General features: G+C 38.6%; 1 protein-coding gene across 7 annotated transcripts in view; it reads right to left on the bottom strand.

The window, feature by feature from the left end:
• KDM4C (lysine demethylase 4C) overlaps positions 1-23,043 on the bottom strand; it is a 257,803-nt gene that overhangs the window by 63,685 nt on the left and 171,075 nt on the right. For 5 of the 7 annotated variants that reach the window (XM_032674844.1, XM_032674848.1, XM_032674847.1 and 2 more), the window contains 2 exons: positions 10,420-10,475; positions 7,207-7,315 (listed from right to left, as the gene is read on the bottom strand). In XM_032674844.1, coding sequence (XP_032530735.1) covers positions 7,207-7,315; positions 10,420-10,475 — 165 coding nt within the window. Of the gene's footprint in view, positions 1-7,206; positions 7,316-10,419; positions 10,476-23,043 lie in introns of those variants that run through there. The other 2 variants (XR_004354389.1, XR_004354390.1) reach the window with 2 other exon arrangements.

The following is a 23,043-nucleotide window of genomic DNA, read 5'->3' as shown; positions in this document are numbered from 1 at the left end:
AGAAGAGCCTTCTCTTCTCCAGGTTGAACAGCTCCAGCCCTCTGATCATTTTTGTCTTGGACTCATGCTAACAGATCCATTACTTTTTCTTGTGCTGCGGACCCCAGAGCTGGATGAGCTACTCCAACTGGGAGTACTCGCACGAGAGCAGAGTGGGCAGGGAGAATCCCCCCTCCTGACCTGCTGGCCATGCTGCTTTTGGTGCAGCCCAAGATGCAGCTGGCTTGCAAGTACACATTGTTTGCTTGTGTCCAGTTTTTTATCCCCTGTACCCCACGTCCTTCCCAGTAGGGCTGTCTTCAATTCATTCACCTCCAGGCTATACTGATATTTGGAATTACCTCCAACCCAAACAGGGTGGTCCAAAATCATGGAAGAAATTTCTTCAGTTTCAAATTTACATTTAAAAATACCTTGGCTTTATATGTATTCAATCACTATATATACAAAAAAAGTAACGACACACACTACCTTGTGCATGTAATGATAAGAGATAAGTTTTCCTGGATTACGCTGTCTACGAATTAGTTTCTTAAGATACAAACTTGGTGCCAGTTTTCTTTCTCCTGGTTTTCTAAAACATTGCTTAAATTCTGTATACACTGCGCATATCTAATCCTTGGTAGTCACTACACTTGTATCAGCAAACATGTTTATGTCACTTTGTGTCTTCAGACATTATTTATAGTCATGCATAACTAACATTTTCCATATCTTGCATAAGACTTGATAGTATGGTACCATTGCAAGATACAACAAATTGACAGTTTGCAATAGGAGCTTGTTCATTGTAGTAATTTATTCTGACAGTATGTACTATACAGCCAGAAAAGTACATTCTTCTAATATATCTATTAAAAATCTAATAAACACTGTGACTAAAGCATGTACACTAAATTCTATTTTGTACATGATGACAATGAGTCACTACATTTATAAGGAATTATATACTACAGTAATCAACTACTGTATCATTTTTAGTTTACCATTGTTTTAAAATCAAGAGTGCCACGAAAAGCTATTTCATTAACAGTTTTATAACAGTTTGAAAATATTTTAAAACTTGTCTCAAGATTTCTTTCTGTTTTGCTCCCATTGCCTGTGAATGCGTGCAATGAGCTAGTTAACACATGAATGTATGTATGGCATAATGATTCTGCTCAATAGTCCTTCCAGCAATATTTTTGGAAATATTGAAAGTAATCAATACTTCTTTGTATTACCAGAAACACATAGTAACACTAGTGCACATCACTGCAAGTGGTTCTTTACTCTTTCACAAACACAGCTGCAATAGTTCTACTACATCACTGCAGTTTAACAAATGAATTTCATTGCACATTAGAACACAGAAGATGAGCAGTATCCTCAAATGTCTTTAATCCTTTTTGAGGTTCCATACATCATTAAAATAGAATGACAGGCAGGAGAATATTTGCTCGTTCTTTTAAAAGCTCATACACATTTTTCCTTTGATTCCATTCTTCAGTGCCATACCACTGAGAAACCTCTGTATTTTCAGAATTGATGTACCTTTCAACACTATAATCTCTGGCTTTCAAGCTCACTATTATTTGCCTTCAGGTGCAAATTTTAAAGTGTATAGCCTTCTAAAAAAACTTTACAGCTTCAGCCAGATACTGAAAGGCTTGTAGATCAGTCATCATCACAGTGTAGATTTCTTTTCAAAATAATGTTCCTCACTCAGAGTACACTTGTGGTTATACTCGGTTCACTTGTCAAATACAAATTTGAGGTCATCAAAAGCTTCAGGGCAACTTCAGCTATTCCAAAACTCATTTTCTACCTCTATTTTGTTGGAGAAATAGTATTTCAAATATAAAAATAATAGAAAACTCTACAGATAAAGAAACAAGGCATCTTAAGTGCATGTTTCAGTACAGCATTGCAGTAACTGCCTATAAGGACAAAGTCAATCTAATACCCAAGCATTTTAAAACATCAAAAAACACCAAAAGGAGATAATGTATTTTACTACTGAGTTGATATGCATTCTATTCAAAACATGATCTTAGAGCTGACATCTCAAAATGTATAGCTACAGGAACAGATGCTAATGATTCTAAATGTACCTGTTGGTTTGAATTCCTCAGCCCTAGAGCAGGAACAGATTTCATTTCATTCTAAAGTCCTATGCTTTATTAAAATAAAATAACAGACAAGAGAGTACTTACTCTTTCTTTTAAAGGCTGTGTTTATGTTTGAGAGGTCAGTCTGAATTTTTTATCCCCAGAGACTTTTTCATGCAGCTGTAATTCATATTTATAATTAAGCTGAGTAATTAACACTCTTTTGAAAGCAGACTATCTAGGTACTTGGGGAAAAGCTTTTCCCTTCCTGAAGTAAAATTGAGTTTTATCATTGACTTTGACACACAAAGGAATACAGCTTGTTTTCTATGACCCAAAGCCTCATATATACAAATAGTCAAGGAAAACAGGTTTTCAAAAGCATGAGCATACACCCAAGCTTCTCTTGGAGACCCAAGGACAAATGGAACAAGGCAAAAATAAAATAAATAAAGCTAAACTCAGCTGGAAACCTAAGCTTTGTCTGCTTTGGATAAACTGTTAGACACTGTTAAACCGTGTTGGGATGGAAGCTGACACGACACTCATTCACAGCATAAATTCTCCTACAAATCACATAGTTGTTCCAACTTGTCATCAGCTGAAAGTCCGCACTTCTGTTAGAACTTTCATGTGTTCTCCCCCCATTCCATCAGTTCTCAGCAACTTTGCCTCCTTTTTATCTGTTCCTAACATTTTCACTGAGATTAGAAGCACTTACTTTGGCACCTGTGCATTTCCCATATTCATGCTTGTTCCATATGTCTGCTGTTGAACTGGGAGACCACTGGAACAGAGACCATCTGAACTATATGTCCACAAATCAGCTAGCACACTGTAGTTTATGTAAAACATTGTTTTATAAGGTGTGATATGGTAAGGTATATCCCTCCAGCCATTTCATTTTAGATCCTGTGCTTAAACATCCATATTCAACATATTTGTTTCATAGTTTGATAATCACAAATTGTCATTCCAGGTGGCTATTTGAACTCAAAGTGTCTGATGGATGTGACCAACCAGATTGAATACAAAACACAGGAAGAAAGCCTGACTCTCTGACAAAAGAGACCAGGACAATCTTACTTTTTCATTCACTTATACTTCAAAAAAATAGAAAAAGTATAGTCACAGAGAGACAACACGGAGAAACTACAGATTATGGCAACTTTGTGGAATGCTTTCCACACTGAAGTTGCCTGGGAGCTTTCACATGAAAATTCAGCTAGAGTCCAACAATATCATGGGTGTACACTCCTAAAATAGAAATGATTTCAACAGAGCATATCATATTCTTTTCTTTCACATGCCCCTATGAAAAACAAAGCAGATAAATCTTCTATTTAGAGTGGTTTCATCCACTAGCATTAAGGAATAATTCTCAAGAGAATTAATTTTTAATGAAAATTTCACTGTCATAAATTTTCAGCGGTGATGGTACATGACATATAACCTATTGAAAAGAGCTAGAGAAATAAGAAACACTTTGGCATGCTACAAAAACCCACTAACCTGCAAATGTGAGACAGTTGCATAAAACAATTTTAAAGGTGTGAGCTACTATAATACAAATATTGATTTTTCACTCTAGAATAAATGAGTATATCCTGAATATCTAATAATGGAAAGACTGACAGGAGACATACTGATTCCAACCCAAAATTTCCAGTGAATTAAAACTGTTTAACAGCAATCAGTACACATACTAGCTAAGCAATACAAAACAGCCTACCAATACATTCATGTTTGCACAGATGCTTTTTAATTTGTAAAAAAAAAAAAATAAAATTGACTTTTTATTTCCTTTGATATTCCTTTGGAGATGTTACATCAAAGATAATGTTGGCTATGCCTCTGTGGATCTCTGAAAACAGCAGATATTCTGATTATTTGGGTTTCTTACTATTTCAAGAGGGAGGAAGAGAGAGGACAAGGATGAAAAATGTTTAAAACAACTTTGCTCCTACATTGTAATATCTAGTTTTGGTATGGCTGTATGCTAGAATATAATCTATTCCTTTATATTTGTTTTCCATTTTGTTTTGCTCATTTAAAAAAAAAAGTCAACAAAACACATCCTAAATATTGTAAAGAAGAGGTAGCATAGTAGGGCAGCCCACATTTACTATTAGCTACCCCACGCTTTATCATAAAATGGATTATAAAAATAGGTTCAAAAATGTATTTTTAAAAAATTATTCCTTATGAAGGCTCAGTATCAAGAAACAATGCACAAAACCTGCCTTTGTTCTGGCAACTCTCTGGCTCTGAATGACAGAGAGTGGTGAATAACAAATAGGCTAGCTGCAAAACAGGATTTGGCTGCTGAATAGCAGCACTGACAGCCCCTATAATTTCAAATGGCAAAACTGGCCTGAAACAATTGCTCACATATCCCCGGAGCTAACTCAAAGTGTACAACACTTGGTATGCTTTTACAGAAATTAACAGCAAGACAGACAGCATCAACTGTCTACTTCAAGGTAAAGGGTAAATGATAATGGAGAGGAACGAAAGGTAAAGATGGAAGCTGGACCAAGTATAGACAAGAAAAGACAGGCATTCCTAGAGAAAGAAACAAATAAATTTGCAGATAATTCCTGGGCACTCTAGGCAAGGTACCCAGTGCTCAGTGGGTATGAGAGCTTAATTGCTATTCTGTAGCATCAACAGTTATGAAGTAAACACGAACATAAAGATCACATTTGATCTGAGAGTGATGTGGCAGATATACACAAGGTTACTGACAGCAAACTCTTCAGAGAAGTAGGAACCCCATGTTTCAGGAAACAAGAGAAATATTTTACAAAAAGTATCTAAAACAGAGGGCTTTAGAGAAAATACAAAGTAAGTATCCATGAAATTCCATGGAATATATGTATATATTTATTTTTTAAATACAGAATAATACAATATCATTCAGGAGAATTAGTTTAGCTAGGGTATTCACTGTGATACACAGTGGAGTAAAATCATCAGATACAGTAAATTATTTGCAACAAAAGCCAAAATGTAAAAGCAGACTGCTGGTGGTTTCATGGCAGATTTTTTTCCTGCTTCTTTACCCAAGAAGCAACATCTTATTGGTCGATTGACATTATATCATTATAGAGACTTTCGAAATGGTCAAACTGCCTACTTCTCTTAAATTAGTACAAGCCTAGCTATTTCATTACAAATTTAATGTCAGAAAAGAAATCTTAGAAAACTAAGGTTTAATGTGCTAATCAGGATTATAGTGCTTCCCTCCCTCACAGTAAGGCTGTCTACTACCTGCAGCATTACTACACTTACGGTTGTTATGAAGTACCCTGCCTCTCATTTTTATTGTACTCAGCTGAATTTCTTCTTCACAACATTCATTCCACTCAAATATACAAACTCTTTTACTTTAAAAAACAGTGTTCAGGAAGGCAAGTACTCTATTTCTAAACAGCCATGTACTGGCAGGAGACTATAAGCGCATACACAGCGTAATACAACCTGTAATGGTTCGATGTCATTTTATATTGAAGGAGGCATCAAGAACTGAAAAAGCACTAAGCACTATAAGCAATATTCTATCCACTGAAGGAAAAAATACAAGTGTTCAGTTTTGGGTCCCTCACTCCAAGAAGGCCATTGAGGTGCTGAAGCAAGTCCAGAGAAGGGCAATAGAAGAGCTGTGAAAGGTCTGGAGAGCAACTTTTATTTGGAGCAGCTGCAGTTGTTCAGCCTGGAGAAAAAGGAGACTCAGCGGGAACCTTATCACTCTCTACAACTACCTGAAATAAGGGTATGGTGAGAGGGGGATCAGACTCTTCTCCCAAGTAAAAAGCAGTGAGACAACAGTTAATGGCCTCAAGCTCCACTAGGGGAGGTTCAGGTTGGATAGAACAAGAAACTTCTTCACTGAAAGGGTGGTTAACACCAAAAGGGTGAAACAGTCTCCTCAGGGAAGTGGTGGAGTTACCATCCCTGGAAGTGTTCAAAAAATGAGTAGTCATGGCATATTGTGATAAGGTGTGCACCATGAGCATGGTGATATTCAGTCAGAATTTGGACTTGATGAACTTGGAGGTCATTTCCAACCTTAATCATTCTATGTTTCTATGATTTCTGTGTTTTCAACCCTTGAATTAACAATTTTCAAGCAGTCACCTTACATTTTTATAGTATGTTATATATATACTCTTTAGATATGTTTTTCAAATTATTTTTAAAGGACTTGTGAAAACCAAATTTTAAAATTTTGAGCAAAAATTCAAAACAGATTGCCATTTGAAGGACAGGCTGCCAATTTTAAACCACTCCGAGGTTTAAACCACTCCACTTCCACATTTAGAAACGCAGTTACAAAAGACAAAAGCTAACAAATGGAATGAAAGTAAGCTAAAATAGAAAAAAAATATTAATAGTTCAAAATAGGTGAGTACAAGCTAAGGTAGACCAAGAACTATATTGGAAACAGTGTGGGGCAGATCCAGAAGACTTATGCTTTCTCTAAGGCTTTGAATGGGCCACTAATTACTCACTTTCTACCAGACATCACAGTCACGCACACAGTGACAACTTAAGTAATTCATATGTAACATAGCAAGTATATTGCATTTATGCATATCTTCTGCTTGGGTACATCAGTTTTCTTGAACGACACTCTTTATTGTGTGATTTGTTTTATGCACATTTTTCAATGTCCAGATGGTGGAGATAAAATATAACAAACAGATCATACATCCTTTTACCTTCATAACTAGTTCATTAAGATAAAAAGCCACAGTAAAGAGACCTCACAAACATGTATTGTGTAATATTCCCAGTCTGTTCAGGTTTCATCACCAGTAGAGTTCCAAAAGTGAAACTTCCACAGTTGACATTGATCAAGTTTGTTACTCTTTTTTTGCAGAACAACAGGTTTGAATTACTTTTAATAGAACACCAAAGACTGTTAACAGTGTTAATGAATTGCCACTATGTGTCAAAAGGCCGATCTTAATAAAAACCTGGTTATTTATTCCTTACCTTAAACATGGTTTACTGCACTCTACGTTGCAATAATCATCACAATTCAGATTTTCAATATATTTCAAATATTGGAACACCTTAATAGCAAAGCAGATATTAATATACTACTCACCAATTTTAACCTTTGCAAAGGTATTCTGCTAGTGTCTATCGGAGTACGCTCTGTGACATTACCAAATCTGACTTCTGGGATGGCAATTGCACATATTACATGTGCCCACCTGTGAAAAGTGGCAAGTCAAAAATACCACCAAAAAAACCCATAGAAGTACAAGTGTTTCAGATGTTTCATTACTTGCTGTGTGTTTTGTTTTTTGCTTCTGTTTTTGGTTTTTTTTAAAGGCATCATCTCTATTTAGTTCCTTATTAGGCTTTCCTAAACTTCTTCAAAACATTTTAGCAAATGTTACACCACCACCACCACTTCGTTTAAATACAATTTTAGACTGAGGTCCTGTTGCAACATTTTTTTTAAGCATCTTTCACTTACCTATTAAGTGCAAAGTTTTCGTAGTTGTGCCATTCAGGTATGTGTGTAAAGAACATGCTATTTGGTTCATGAGTAACTATCATCTACAGTATTTTGCATTAACATTTCTCAGACCTGAGTAACTATTTGTAGACAACACACATGATCACAATCAGTCATATATCTACTGAAATGCAAAACAAAGTATACTATCAAGATCTTCTGTTTACAGACACAATGGCATAAAAGCAGCAGAGTGATCAGGCTATCAGTGCAATGACCAACATGAACTGGATCACCTTTAGCAGTGAAAACACTTGCAAGTGCCTAGGACCAATGCTACATGTAAGACTTCAGTGCAACTTCAGGAAGTTTGTCAGATCATTCTATGTACTTCCTATATTCATCAGAAAGCATTGCTATTATCCTCCAAATTCTGTTTCAATACATAAATATCAGAATAAGAAAGGCTAACCGAAACTTTAAAAAGTCTGAAACTAATATTGAAAGTGTATGTTTCATGGAGTAAAAGAGAAGCTAATGACATTCTTATTAACAAAGAGCAGCCTTCTGAGATTACTTCTAAAATCTTTCAGGGATAGACAAGTAGTAAATCTGAAGAAAGGAAAACATTTCTATTCTTTGACTCATATTTGCCTTATTCCCTGTCATTCACTGTACATCTGGTTTCATTACCCCATCTGCTCTATTTCTCTAAGCCCTGAATGCTTGCCTCATTCCCCTTTCTGTATATCTCCAAGAGACACACATTATTTGAGCATCTTAGCAGATTAACAGGAATGTGGGTTGAAACTGAAGGAGATGGAGGGTGATGCAGAAAATAGAAATAATTTCTCTTTCCTGCAGTAGAGAAGTAGTATTTCAAATAAGTCATTGACAAAAACATCTAAAAAAGTATAATATGACACCCAACAACTAAATATAAACTGCTGTCATGTGACTTCAAAGTTGTATTCGTCAGAGTGTGAAGTAACAGTTTTATATAAAGATGACATATCAATTAGCAAGTTATAAATTCAGCCCAAATAAAAGCAGATAAAGCTTGCAGATCTATAATTTTACTAAGGTGACAGCTTTGTTCATGTTTTAACTTAAAGAGTCCTGCTTTAAGACTTCTTTAAATTTGTATTAACACCCTTTTTCTCTTCACTGCTGCCTGCGCACCTGCTAAACTACAGTCTTACCATCTAAGCTTTATGGGACAGAAACGCTGTAAATAAAATACCTCTTCAATCAATCTTTACCCAATCATTTATACTCTGACATCTCTCAACCTAACAGACTCAAAATAATTGCTGTGTTCTGCTGAAAAGAAGGAATCTCAACTCTCCTATATGGTAAATTGTTTCCTGCACACACTGTGTTTGATACATTAGCTTTTAAATATAAGTAATACTCATATCTCTCACTAGTTTGTAAGGAGCAAACAAGGAGCAAAGGGAATGCACATGTTAGATTTTACACTTGTTGGAAAAAAAAGACATATTTGTAACATATTTTTCTGAAAAACTCAAAATCTTGGAATGGTAGCTAAAGCTGAAAGACAGATGAAAAACTCCACAATGTATAACAGCTATAAGGTATTATGGAAACAGGAAAACAGGAGTTGAACTGCTTTTACAGAAATTCCATTTCATAAACCTGTAACACTAACCTACAGTGACAGAATGTAAAGCCAAAGACTTCATGTATTGTTATACAAAGAAAATCACTTTATGTAAACCTCTGTGGATTTTTTTTCTATGAATAAATCTTATGAAATATTTGGAAAAAATTTAAATTGGTTCACAAAAAAAGATATACATATTTTCAAAGGAGCAACCTGTAATCAGTCAACAGCAGATATTAAAAAGGGCATGAGATATTTCTGTCATTTTTTTCTTCTTTTTTTTTTTTTTTGGTGATTAAAGCAAGTATCAAATTTAGGGGAATTTAAACTAAAAATCAGATGAGAATTTTCATGTACTGGCCAAGAGCTCCACTAGAATGGTTACGATATTAATGCTTTTTGCAGGTAAGATATGGCCTGAGTTTCACATAAAACCTTCTACTAACTGAACAATTCACCAGTCATGCAATCTAATGCAAATCATTGATAAATAAATTCCTTCCTGCTAAGCAAAAAAGAATGTTGTACCAAGATCACGTCTTACCACTGCATTCCAAAGCATTAAAGAAAGAGTCTACATGATATTGCCAAGCTACTAAAATAACCTAATTAATTATGAAATTCTAAATGCATGAAGACTGTTGTACTATTGGGCTTGACATTTTCCACTTCAACTTTTAGAGTCTCTGTCATCCAGATACAATAAAAAATATTGATTCTGTTAATAATACAATGTCATCAACAATACTAATTTTGATAGTGTGTGCTATAAATGTATTTGAATAAAAAAAGAACGATTTCAGAACTGAAAATTATTTCAGTATGATTAAAATTAATTAACTGAAAATACTGGTTTTAGAAGTTCAAAGGTATTGTATTGTAGTTTTCAGGAAGAAAGAGGAAAATACACTTTGGTGTTTGGTAAGACTTCCTCATGCAAACAGGGATAAATGAGCTCTCATTTACTTTCTCTACACAAAGGCCAGCAGATTAAAATTTGGAACAAGCAAGTGCATAAAAATACTAAAAGAAACGTACATTTTACTATCTAACTATTTCACAAAATGCCAGTGGCACATTTGAATAGCAGTAATTTTAGTTCTGCAACAATTCAGCTTCAAGGGACACTGTCAAGTAATTATGTTTACAAATGCTTTGCACATGGGAATGGATTGGGAATAAAGTAAAAAATAAGCACATACAGTCCTGAAAAATATATTACTTACTTTTTGTCAGTAGTTTGCTTCAATGCACCACCTCTCAAATTGCAGAGACAACATTCCTAAAAATAAAAATAGTGTAGGAAAAAAGTTAGCATTATTTCCTGTTTAAAAATCAATTTTATTTAGCTGATCTTGAGGATAAGCAAATTGCTAATGTATTTAACTACTGGGATACAAACTGCCACTTATAAGCATGGCATTTCCTTACAAGGGGAAAAAAGGATACAGTAACAAAAAGAAACTCATACAGCTTAAGAAAAAATATTTAAGTATTAATCATAAACAAAGTGACATAATCACCTTGAAAGTGATACTAAATTAAAAATACCAAAACTTTTAACCAGTACTGCCATAGAAAAGCTGGAATTGTCATACATATTATAAAAGTAAAATGAAGTGCTACGGCACATAATTAGTTTAATAGAAGTTACTGAGAAACTGACCCATAAGTTATTGATCTAATTCAATTTTTTTTTCATTTTCTTTTGCTACAGTATACCTTCACTGCTTTGATCATCAGTACAACTCCAGCTCTTTCAGGGCTTTCAGCAAGGTGTTTCAGTGGTTCCCAGATAATATGCCAAAAGACATGGCTTTTCCTACCTCTCCTTAAAACTGAGCCTTTGAACAAATACAGTCTTTTCCACTTTTCAACCCTTCACTTCCTCTCTTCAGTCTCCTCCATTTCTGAATCTATTCTTTCCCTTTTTCTTTTTTTTTTCCCCTTGTCCCTTGATAAGAGCAGATGAGAAAGCATTTCCAATGTTATTTATTTTCCTTCCTCTCTCTGTTTTTCTGGTTTCTACAAATAACTAAGTGTACAAAATGGAGTCAAGATATACTGTGACTGTATACCCATACGTGAGCATGTCTCCTGAATCTCTACATTTAAGTTGCCCTTGCAGGAGAAAAAAACATGCAAACAAACAAACAAACAAAATAAAACCAAAGCATAATTCTGAAGAACTGCTATGTAATACTCCAGTCTACCTTACCTTAAAAATTACAATAATGAAGAGTATCAATGTCTGCCAGAAATCTGAATGCTATATTACATTTCCTATGAAAATAACCTTTCCTAACTAGAAGCCAAACAAAAAAAAAACCAAAACAAACAAAAAAAACCCCAACAACAACAAACACAAAAAAAACCCAAACAACCAAAAAACTCCAGTGGTTTCTCGTGACAATTGGGTCCTCTTCACAATTTAAGCACACAAAATTTGCCTTAGCAATCAAACCCATGGAGAGCAGGTAAATCATCCTGTTACAGAGTACCCTTTCAACTATTTAATATTACTGTAGAGTTTTAGTGAAGTGAATTGAGGTTCATTATTTTATCCATAACAGCCTTAGGATGGGAACAAACACATTCCAGATCACAGTTCCCTTTGTAAAAGTAAACACTGACTATTAAATCAGGAAGCCCAAAGGATCAGAACAGCAACTCAAACGGGACTGAGCAGTAACAGATACTTTCAGCATACAAAGAACTGAACATTACAGGGCTGCTATTGCAGTACTGCTTATAACATTCAATAGCCTCTTCAAGAGAGGAACAGCTCAGATGAAGGACATAGGAGTTCTCCGTTCAGCTGTTGGAGAAGATGTAAAACTGTTCCTTTCAGGAACAATATTGCTATTCATATAGCTGCATCTTTGTCAGGTTCTCTTACTTCATCTTAGGAAACCTGTTCTAGTATCAAGTACAACACAAGACAGAAGCTCACTGGGAGTGGAGGGGCAGTGAAGAGAAACATGGAACCGTTAAGGTTGGAAAAGACTTCCAAGATCATCAGGTCCAACCGTTAACCTAACACCAGGTCCATCATTAAACCAGGCCCCTAAGCACCACATCAACATGTCTTTTCAGCACTTCCAGAGACGGTAATTCCACCACTTCCCAGGCGGTAATTCCACCTTGAGGTCATTTCTTCTTCTTCTTCTTCTTCTATTGCTTGTAACTTGGGAGAAGAGCCCAACAACCCCTATCTCACCACAAACTCCTTTCAGGTAGTTCTAGAGAGCAAAAGTTGTCCAACGACATCCTTTTCTCCAGGCTAAACAACTTCAGCTCCCGCAGCCGTTCCTCACAGAACTTGTGCACCAGACCCCAGTACTGAGCCCTGGGGAACACCACTGGTGACGAGTCATCAGCTGCATGTAACTCCATTCACCATCACTGTCTGGTCTGGCCATTCAGTTGTGTTTTCACCCATCCAAGCTATGAGCAGACAGTTTTCCAGGAAAATGCTGTAGAAGACAGTGTCAAAGGTCCAGACAGCCAAAATCCACAGCCTTTGCCTCATCTACTAAGGTTGTCACCCTATCATAGCAGAAGATCATATCAGCTTATTTCAAAATTCATTATTTGAATAATGATGAACTTTTCCTGCTTCTAATAAGTACGTTTCACTTTTAAGAAAAATCTTCATTTGATCATCTGCTGTATAACTTATCAGTGCAACTAGACTGAGAAGCTAAGGCCCTAAAGAAATTCCACAAAAAATTAAGCTAAAATTGCACAGGAATTTTAGGCAGAAGTTGTAATCTTTGCCTACTAACTACAGACTTTCCACATTAGGGTAAAAAAAAAAAAAAGGTAGAAAACTATTACTCTTATGCAGCACCTATAGGAACCAAATTTAATCTCCTCTCACAAACCACTTATAAAAATCTTTGCTGAGCAGAAAATGTTGGTGGACAGTTGTTCACTGTCTGCTGGACACAGGCTACAAGAAATTAAATCCCTAAGAACTTGTAAGTTTCACCAGTGTTCAGAGCAAACCCAGGCAGGTAGGACCAGAGGCTTAAAGCCCATTAAAACTACTTTTGTTAATCATGGCTGCATTGCAATACACTGTCCTACATTCAGGTAACATGGCTATTACTTTAACTCCAGCTTCAACACACTGCAAGTAGTGAAAACTCAGAGGATTTCATATTTACAAAGACTAATATTTCTAATAAATGTATATTAATCATGGATGGCAGTGAAATCACACTAGCAATTATTACCCATGTTATTATCCATGAAGGGCATAGATCTGTTGGAGCTGGTCCAGAGGAATGCCACAAAAGCAATCAGAAGGCTGAAGCACCTCATCTATGAAGGCTGAGAGAGTTGGGGTTGTTCAGCAGGGAGAAGACTGTGGGGAGACCTTATTGTGGCCTTTCAATAGTTAAAGGGAGCTTATAAGAAATATGAGGACAATCATTTTAGAAGGGATAATAGCTTTACATTCAGATGAGCTATAAGGAAGATGTTTTTTACAATAAGGGTGGTGAAACACTAGAACAGGTTATGCAGAGAGGTGGTAGACGTCCCATCCCTGGAAACATTCAACATTAGGTCATATGGGGCTCTGAGCAACTTGACCTAGTTGGAGATGCCCCTGCTTATGGCAGGGGATTTGGACTAGATGGCCTTTAAAGGTCGTTTCCAACACAAATGATTCTGTGATTCTATGTTCTCACAGAAGAAGAGAGTGTCTGTGCACCCCTGTGTGTCTGCTGTCAGCCTCTATGTAAAAGCATTTCATTATAAAGCATCACTTTACAACATATCCAATCTCTGATTCATTATTACTTTGCAAATCCTTTAAACAAGTAATTTTGTCATTTGTATTTGCATTAAATAATAATTTCTTAAGTACATTACTTTAGACTTATCTAAATTAAATCTTAGACCATCATCTCCTTTAAAAATCTCCATAACATTCTAGAATTACAAGAGACCTTTCTTTCTTCCAGTATCTGTATAAAATAAGACATCTCCATACAATTTGCAAGCTTTAGCACAGTAACGTTCATTTCATCTTTCAGCTTTTTAGTGGAGATGATGCATTTTTTTTTAATAACAATACAGACCATATCCACCGTTTCTGGACCAAATGCTTTCCCTTGCTTACCATGAAACACTTTTGCAATCAGCAATCCTAATCTGGTCTACTCCTTTCTCTGTTTTAATCACTTCTCAGACTCAGCTGCGAAAACTCCCCTCCGAGGAAGCATCAAGACGTTCACAACAACTTACACCATCAAAGATTCCTGAAGTATCCCATGACTCACGGTATTACATCATACATTGCAAAACTTCCTACCACAGGCATTACTAGGCATTACTACCCGAACCTGAGCATATATAACTCACGAAATCTTTGAGTTTTCTGGACTTCTCCCACCAGATCAAGACCCCGCAAGACTGTGTCCATCACTTCAACCAACAGACATCAAAATTACCAAGTCTCACTGCTGGATTCAATGGGCAGTGACTATATAACTTTGTACTTTTATCTTTTATCTTTCTTTTCCTTAGCCATTTTCCTAAGTGTTTTATTTCTACGTTTTAATATTACTGCATTACTGTAGATAATAACAACAAAACAGCTTCATACCTGTTTTCCTTCACAACCAAATTGTTCTAAAACAAATCCTACATATATATATATTTATAAACACTGATCATTCAGTGTCACTTCATTCTAATCTGCCCCAAGGGATCTATTAACAAGAACCTGGGTTACCCTTGCCTTCTGGGGCAGGTCATAACACATGGATAAATACTACACAAACCCTAAGCCTGTCCTCATTCATTTATATTTTAAAATGAATGCATTAGGTTATCTTTGAGTATTTTTTACAGTCTGCCAAAATTCAAAGTCATATTGACAGTAATGTATACAAAAAGCAGTTTTCACGCTTCCATATTTGCATACTTACTTCATCAGCAATAGCACTCTGTATGACAGGAAGCTGCCCGACACAGCAAGGCAATAGAATTCAGCCAAGCCATAGCAGAGGAACACGCAGTAAGTTATCTAATGGTTATTTTTATGGAAAACTGTGAACAAGCACCACATGATCCCCCTTCTTGTTAAACTGCTATTCTCTTTTTGCCTCAGGCCCTGTAAATTGCAATGTCATCGCCAAAGAATTATTTTTATTCAGTTAAAAAAAAAAAGTTTAACTAATGTCAGTGGATGAAGACAGGGTAAAATAAAATACATTTTATCACAGCTGTTCAGGTCACCCACTGCATAGAGTTTCTGAGCCTCATGTTAGTATCAGAGGACAGTGTGAGAGACACTTGCATATGATACAAGCAGGTGAATGATTTGCTGTGCTTAGCAGCAGAGCTCAAGGAAGAAATGGAGAGGCTAAGAAGCATTAGGGAGAGTGAAAGGGAAATAGATTGGTGGACCCTTTTGACCCCAAAAGAAGTCCAGTGCGAGACAGCGAAGCCCTGCCCCTCCTGCCATCAGGCAGATGGAGCCAACCAAGTAGATGGGGGGGGAAATGGAAACAGGTCCCTGATCAGAGAGGTAAAAGAATCCCCTCCCAACCCCCATCACCTCCTACAGTGCCCTTAAAAAACAGGTATGAGGCCCTGGACCCAGAGAGTCAGGCAGAGGGCAGTGAAGAAGAGGATCTGGAGGGTCTCCCAGTTGCACCCCATCTACCAGATGGATTACAACTACAGCTATAAAGAAAAAAAGAAGGGTAGTTCTAGTTGGTGACTCCTTTCTGAGGGAAACTGAAGGCCCTATATGCCAACCATATATGGCACTCATACCACAGGGAAGTCTGCTGCCTTCCCAGGGCCTGGGGGAGGGATATAGGTAGGAGACGCCCTGAGTCAATCCAGCCCTCTGATTATTATCCACTGCTGGTGGTCCAGGCTGGCAATGATGACATTAATGAAAGAGGTAACTTCGAAAGGACTTCAAGGCACTGGGTCGATTAGTTAATGGGACAGGAGCACAGGTGGTGTTCGCCTCAGTTCCTGCAGTACCAGGGATGAATGAGGAGAGGAGTAGGAAAGCCCATCTTATCAATAGGTGACTAAAGGATTGCTGCCACTGGCAGAATTTTGGTTTTTTCAACCATGGGACAAATTCTATGGTACCTAGCCTGCTACGGACAGATGGGCTTCATTGATCTTGCAAGGGCAGAGGACTCTAGCCCATAAGTCGTCAGGGCTGATCAGGAGGGCTTTATACTAGGTTTGAAGGGGGAAGATGCTGAAACCAGGCTCTCCAGAGATGAGCCTAAGGGTGGAAAGCCAGAGTTCGAAGTGAAATCAGCAGCCCAGCTAAAAGGCATGTACACCAATGCATGCAGCATGGGTAACAAACAAGAGGAGCTGGAAGCCATCGTGCAGCAGGAATGCTGTGCTGTAGTCACCATCACGGAAACATGGTGGGATAACTTGTATAACTGGAGTGCTGCCATGGGTGGCTACAAGCTCTTCAGAAGGGACAGGCAAGGCAGGAGAGGTGGAGGGGTGGCTCTATATGTTAGAGAGTCTCTTGACTGTAGAACTTGAAGTCAGTAATTGTAAGGTTGAGTGCCCGTGGATCAGAATTGGGGGAAGGCCAACAAGGCTGACATCCTGGTGGAAGTCTGTTACAGACCACCCAACCAGGATGATGAAGGACATGAATTATTCTACAAGCAGCTGGCAGATGTCTCAAAATCGCCAGCCCTTGTTCTTGTGGGCGACTTTAACCTTCCAGATGTCTGCTGGGAACTTCACACAGCGGAGAAGAGGCAGTCTATGAGATTTCTAGAGTGTGTAGACAATAATTTCCTGCTCCAACTGGTAAATGAGCCTACCAGGGGTGGGGCCCCGCTAGACCTGCTGTTGACAAACAGAGAGGGATGGTGGTGGGAGATGTGGTGGTCAGAAGCTGTCTGGGGCACAGTGACCATGAAATAATAGAGTTTTCAGTACTCAGGGATGCAAAACGGGCCATCAATAAAACTTCTACCTTGGACTTTCAGAGGGCAGATTTCAGCCTACTCAGAAGACTGGTTCAGAGGGTGCCTCGGGAAACAGCCCTTGAAAATAAAGGGTTTCAGGAGGGATGGACATGCTTCAAGAAGGAAGCTTTGAATGCACAGGAGCAGGCTGTCCCAGTTTGCTGAAAGGTGAGCCAGTGGGAAGGACGGCCAGCCTGGCTGAACGGGGCAATTTTGAAGGAAATTAGGGAAAAAAGAGAGCTTACCGACTATGGAAAAAAGGGCTGACTACTCAGGAAGAGTTTAGGAATATAGTTAGGTCATGTAGAAAGAAAATCAGAACAGCTGAACTCAATCTAGCCACTTCTTAGGGATAACAAAAAGTGCTTCTACAAATACATCAACAGCAAAAGGAGGGACAAGAAAAACCTCCATTCTGTGTTGGACAAGGGGGGGAACATAGTCACCAAAGATGAGAAAAAGGCTGAGGTACTTAACACCTTCTTTGTCCCAGTTTTCAACAGTAACACAGACTGTCCTCAGGACAAGTGGCCTCCAGAGCTGGTAGACAAAGACAGGAAGCCAGACAGCCTCCCTGTAATCCAGGAGGGAAGAGCTGGCGACCTGCTGAGCCACTTGGATCCCCGCAAGTCTATGGGACCAGATGGAATCCACCCAAGGGTGATGAGGGAGCTGGCAGAAGAGCTCACCAAGCTGCTCTCCATCATTTACCAACAGTCCTGGCTCACTGGGGAGGTCCCAGATGATTGGAAGTTGCCGAATGTCACGCCCACCCACAAAAAGGGTTGCAAGGAGGAACCGGGAAACTACAGGCCTGTCAGCCTGACTTCAGTGCCTGGCAAGGTTATGGAGCAGATCATCCTAAGTGCAATCACACAGCACCTACAGGATGGACAATGGATCAGACCCAGCCAGCACAGGTTTAGGAGGGGCAAGTCCTCTCTGACCAACTTGATCTCCTTTTATGATCAGGTGACCCACCTGCTGGACGAGGGGAAGGCTGTGGATATGTCTGTCTGGACTTCAGCAAAGCCTTTGACACCATCTCCCACAGCATTCTCCTGAAAAAGCTGCAGCCGACGGCTCTGACAGGGGCACTTTGTGCTGGGTTAGGAACTGGCTGGATGGCCGGGCCCAGAGGGTGGTGGTGAACGGTGCTGCATCCAGTTTGTGGTTGGTCACTAGTGGTGTCCCCCAGGGATCAGTGTTGGGCCCAGTCCTGTTTAACATCTTCATTGATGATCTGGATGAGGGGACTGAGTCCACCATTAGCAAATTTGCAGATGACACCAAGTTGGGGGGGAGTGTCAATCAGCTGGAAGGTAGAAGGGCTCTTCAGAGGCACCTGGACAGACTGGAGGGTTGGGCTGATTCCAACGGGATGAAGTTTAACAAGACCAAGTGCTGGGTCCTGCCCTTTGGCCACAACAACCCCATGCAGCCCTACAGGCTTCGGACAGAGTGGCTGGAGAGCAGCCAGGCAGAAAGGGACCTGGGAGTTCTGAAGCTGAACATGAGGCAGCAGTGTGCCCAGGTGGCCAAGAAGGCCAATGGCATCCTGGTCTGGATCAGGAACAGTGTGGCCAACAGGACTAGGGAAGTGATTCTTGCCCTGGACTTGGTGCTGGTGAGGCCACACCTCGAGTACTGTGTCCAGTTCTGGGCCCCTCAGTTCAGGAAGGATATTGAGGTGCTGGAGCAGGTCCAGAGAAGAGCAGCAAGGCTGGTGAAGGGACTGGAGCACAAGTCCTATGAGGAGAGGCTGAGGGAGCTGGGGCTGTTTAGCCTGGAGAAGAGGAGGCTCAGGGGAGACCTCATCACTCTCTACAACTCCCTGAAAGGAGGTTGTAGCCAAGTAGGGGTTGGTCTCTTCTCCCAGGCAACCAGCAGTAGGACAAGAGGGCAAGGTCTTAAGCTCTACCAGGGGAGGTTTAGGTTGGATATTAGGAAGAAATTTTTTACCGAGAGAGTAATCAGACATTGGAATGGGCTGCCCAGGAAAGTGGTGGATTCAATTCCCTGGAGGTTTTTAAGATGAGACTGGATGTGGCACTTAGTGCCATGGTCTAGTAACCACAGTAGTGTTGGATCAAGGGTTGGACTTGATGATCTTGGAGGTCTTTTCCAGCTTAGGTGATTCTATGATTCTATTCTATGATTCTATATCTTATTTGCAATGAATTGTGTCTGATATATTTTCAACAACTTCTTCATAAAAGTCTCCATAATTGACCCAACAATCTCTTTCAGCTCTCTGGCATCCATGCCATTAGGAAGCTTTTCATAACAGTTAACTTAAAGATTCCCTGCTTAAGTCTTTTTCTTTTTACTTTATGCATGATTAGCATAAAAAACCCCCAGACTGTCCCTTTCCTTTCTGACATATTCCATCTACAGCCTCTTAGTTGGTTAAACAAATGCAGCTTTTCCACCTAACTACCTTCACCTGCAGCCATGTTTTCCCCTCTTAAATGCAGTGAGAGCAGATCTTCAGTGAAGTCAGGCAAAGCAGGTTCAGTTGATACATTTTGCACCTCCATCTGTGGAGATGGGCTTACACAGTGTTCAGCTTTGGACTGCCACAACTTGTTAAGCACATGCACTATAATTTTCAGGACTTCTTCTATAGCAGTGGCTGACATCATTGCTCCTCATTCCTTTGACTGTATTCTAACTCCAGTAACTTACACTTTTCTCTAATTACATCCTGTTTTCCAGATTATCTCAATAATTTATCAAGATCTTATTCATTTCTGATTACCATTACTTCGCAGGCCTCATTAAAAAAAAAAAAAAAGCTCCTATTCAGCTAACATCACCAGTTAACATCACCTGCAACAGCTTCTGCACAAGGGATAACTAAGCAGGCTTTGGCTGGTCAAGTTAGTAATGAGATGATTGCATAGTGTTTGACAGATGTCAGTAAAAGGGTTTGACTAAGTACTCCAATAAAATAAGTAGGCGGTTGCTATTGAAGTAAAACCGCAGCAGATTCAAAACAAACAAACACAAAGGTTCTTCACAGAGCATGTGTCTGTTTGCCAGATGTGGGTACTAAAATTTTACACCAGTTGAGAAAGAAGCTGCATAAGTTCACGAAAAAGAAATCCAACAAAGTTTACCTTTTACTTAATAAAAAGAAAGATACTGCCTTTGGCTACAGCAGTTTCTTATTTGCATATTTTAGGAAACTGAGAAAGCATTAGGGAACACTTGCTCAAGACACATATTCTTCACCAAGTATTAATTTTTTGCTGTGCAAAAGAGGATAAAAGACTAGAACAGACTGGTTTAATTCACTGTGGTATATCTTACTATCCTACATAGCCTGCACTTTTAAAGCCTTACATTTAGAAATGATACCTAGATATTAGGAAAATCCAATTACTTGGCACACATTGCAATATATATCACGTGTAATATACCTTTAATTTTCATGGCTTGTGATTCTAAAAAACTAATGGAATGTAACTTTCTATTATTATTATTTGTATAATAAACTATTGTGGGTGGCTTTATTGTCGCAGCTTTATTTAGCAGTTATACCAGAATTAACATCTTCAAATAATTTCAATACATTTTGGCTAGTGGTTTGAATCACAGAATGGCTGGGATTGTAAAAGACATTAAAGACCATCTAGTTCCCACTCCCCTACCATGGGTAGGGACACCTTTCACTGGACCTGACTGCTCAGAGCCCCATCCAACCTGGCCCTGAACACTTACAGTGATGGGGCATCCACAACTTCTCTGGGCAAACTGTTCCAATGTCTCACCAGCCTCACAGTAAAGAAGTTCTTCCTTACATGTAATCTAAACCTAACCTCCTTCACTTCAAGGTCATTACCCCTTGATAATGTCTTAAGCACTAAGTAGGACACTGTTTATCCAGTTAACAATATATTTCCACCTCTTTTTTATCAGCTATTTTCCCTGTGTGTCTATTGACTCTGACTAGTGTCTAAAAGCACTCAAAAATCTAAGAAAAGTGGTTAGGAAAGGTTTTGGATTTGGGTTTTTTCCCCCAAATATTTCTAAGTCAGAACAGTTGGTTTTCCGTTTTAAGAGTCAACTACTACGAAGATGTGTCACAAAAATTCTGACTTACTAGTCTCATTTAAAAATAACTAATTAAAACAGACATCAAATCCTCAATTATGCCACAGTTAAGTCAAATTGTATGGCTATGGCTGTTAAATTTACTTCATTTTCTTCAAGCCACTCTCGTGGGCTTTTTAGACAGGAACTTCTGAACTGAAAATAGATATCCTTAGTCTTCAACCTTTTCTATCATTTGCCTTGCAATGCTCAAGGTCACACTTCTAATAGTATTAACACAGATGTGCATTTGGATATGGCACTGCTGCACTTTGGTTATCTCATTTTCCCAGCTTATTTATATTTCTGTCTATATTTATCCCTGTGTAAAAAGGGTGGTATTTCTCTTGGCACATTTGAAAATGTTGTTTTCAGCAATGGTCCACTAATGAATATGTTAATCATTCCACAACAAGGGAACAATTTTCAATCAGAAAATAGCTTTTGAGATTATTTAATTTCAATTCAGAGATCACTACTTTATCCACTTCAAGCTATTACCTTCAGAGACAAACTTCCATTTTCCTAGCGACAAAATATTTGTAAAAAATAAAAAATTGCAGAAAAATTCACAGCTATCTAGTAAAAAAATTCAGTTTCCTGAGTGGGAGCACCATTTCTTAACAGAGTTGATAGATGCTACCATTATAACTCACAACCTTCATTTGTATTGTAGATGATTAAAGTTCACATTGATTAAGGAGGCTGAGTAATTCCATGAAAGAGATATCCACCACAGGTTAACATTTACATCATTTGTAGACAGATCTTTGGCTACAAGCTTAAAGTAGGTTCTTGAGAATAGAAGGTGGCCACACTTCTTTTATGGATTAATATTTTCCTCTTTCAAGCCTGTTCAAGACACCCACCTTTGGGAATTTAAAGTTTACAAATCACCAGCTACTTAACTTCCACATTTTAGTAGCCTAATCCTGCAAACATTCAGTCTGCCCTGCCTGTGATTTGGGGATGGCCAAAAATTTCCTTGCAATTGCAGGTCCCACATCATGCTAGGCTGAGGCAACAGTATACAGAGATAGTAATGTTTTGCTACCTTGTCCATACTATTATTGAGAACAGTAATCTCCAAGAATGCCAAGAGCAGGAGAGAGTTGTCTGGTATGACAAGAGTTGAAAAGGATAGGAAATAGAGGCGAGATGTCTCCGAGCAGAGAAGGAGTAAGAACTGGCAAGACTGAGACTCAAATAAGAATCAAAATACTCGTTACAGGTAACTGGAGTAAAAATAACTCCCACACTTGAAGGTGGGGGGAGATCTCTCATACTTGATGGGGGGGTACTATGTGTCCTTTCTCACTATACTTATATATGAAGGAGTCAAAAGGAATGAAATTATCTTATTTAAAACATAAATAATCCACTGAAATTAGGTACAAAATACAAAACTGATCATTCTTCCTGCAAAATATTTCGACTGTGAAAATCATTCCCAGAGGGTATGGGTTGGGACAATTCCAGCACAAATACAGGTTGGGTGGAGAACGGATCAAGACTAGTCCTGGCTGAGAAAGAGTTGGGTGTGTTACTTGACAAGAAGTTTAATGTGAGCTATTTTGCAGCCCAGAAGCCAGACATATCCTGAGTTGCATGACGAGTTGCATGACGAGTTGTATGACGAGTAGTATGGCCAGCAAGTTGAGGGAAGTGATTCTACACCACCCCCCCCGCCACTGTGCTCTTGTGAGACCCCACCTGGAGTGCCCTCAACACAAAAAGGACATTGACCTGCTGAAGTGGGTCCAC

This window comes from Chiroxiphia lanceolata, chromosome Z, assembly GCF_009829145.1.
Source record: "Chiroxiphia lanceolata isolate bChiLan1 chromosome Z, bChiLan1.pri, whole genome shotgun sequence".
Taxonomy (NCBI): Eukaryota; Metazoa; Chordata; class Aves; order Passeriformes; family Pipridae; genus Chiroxiphia; species Chiroxiphia lanceolata.
Note: the sequence above shows the minus strand (reverse complement) of the source record. Positions and strands in the feature narration are given on the sequence as shown.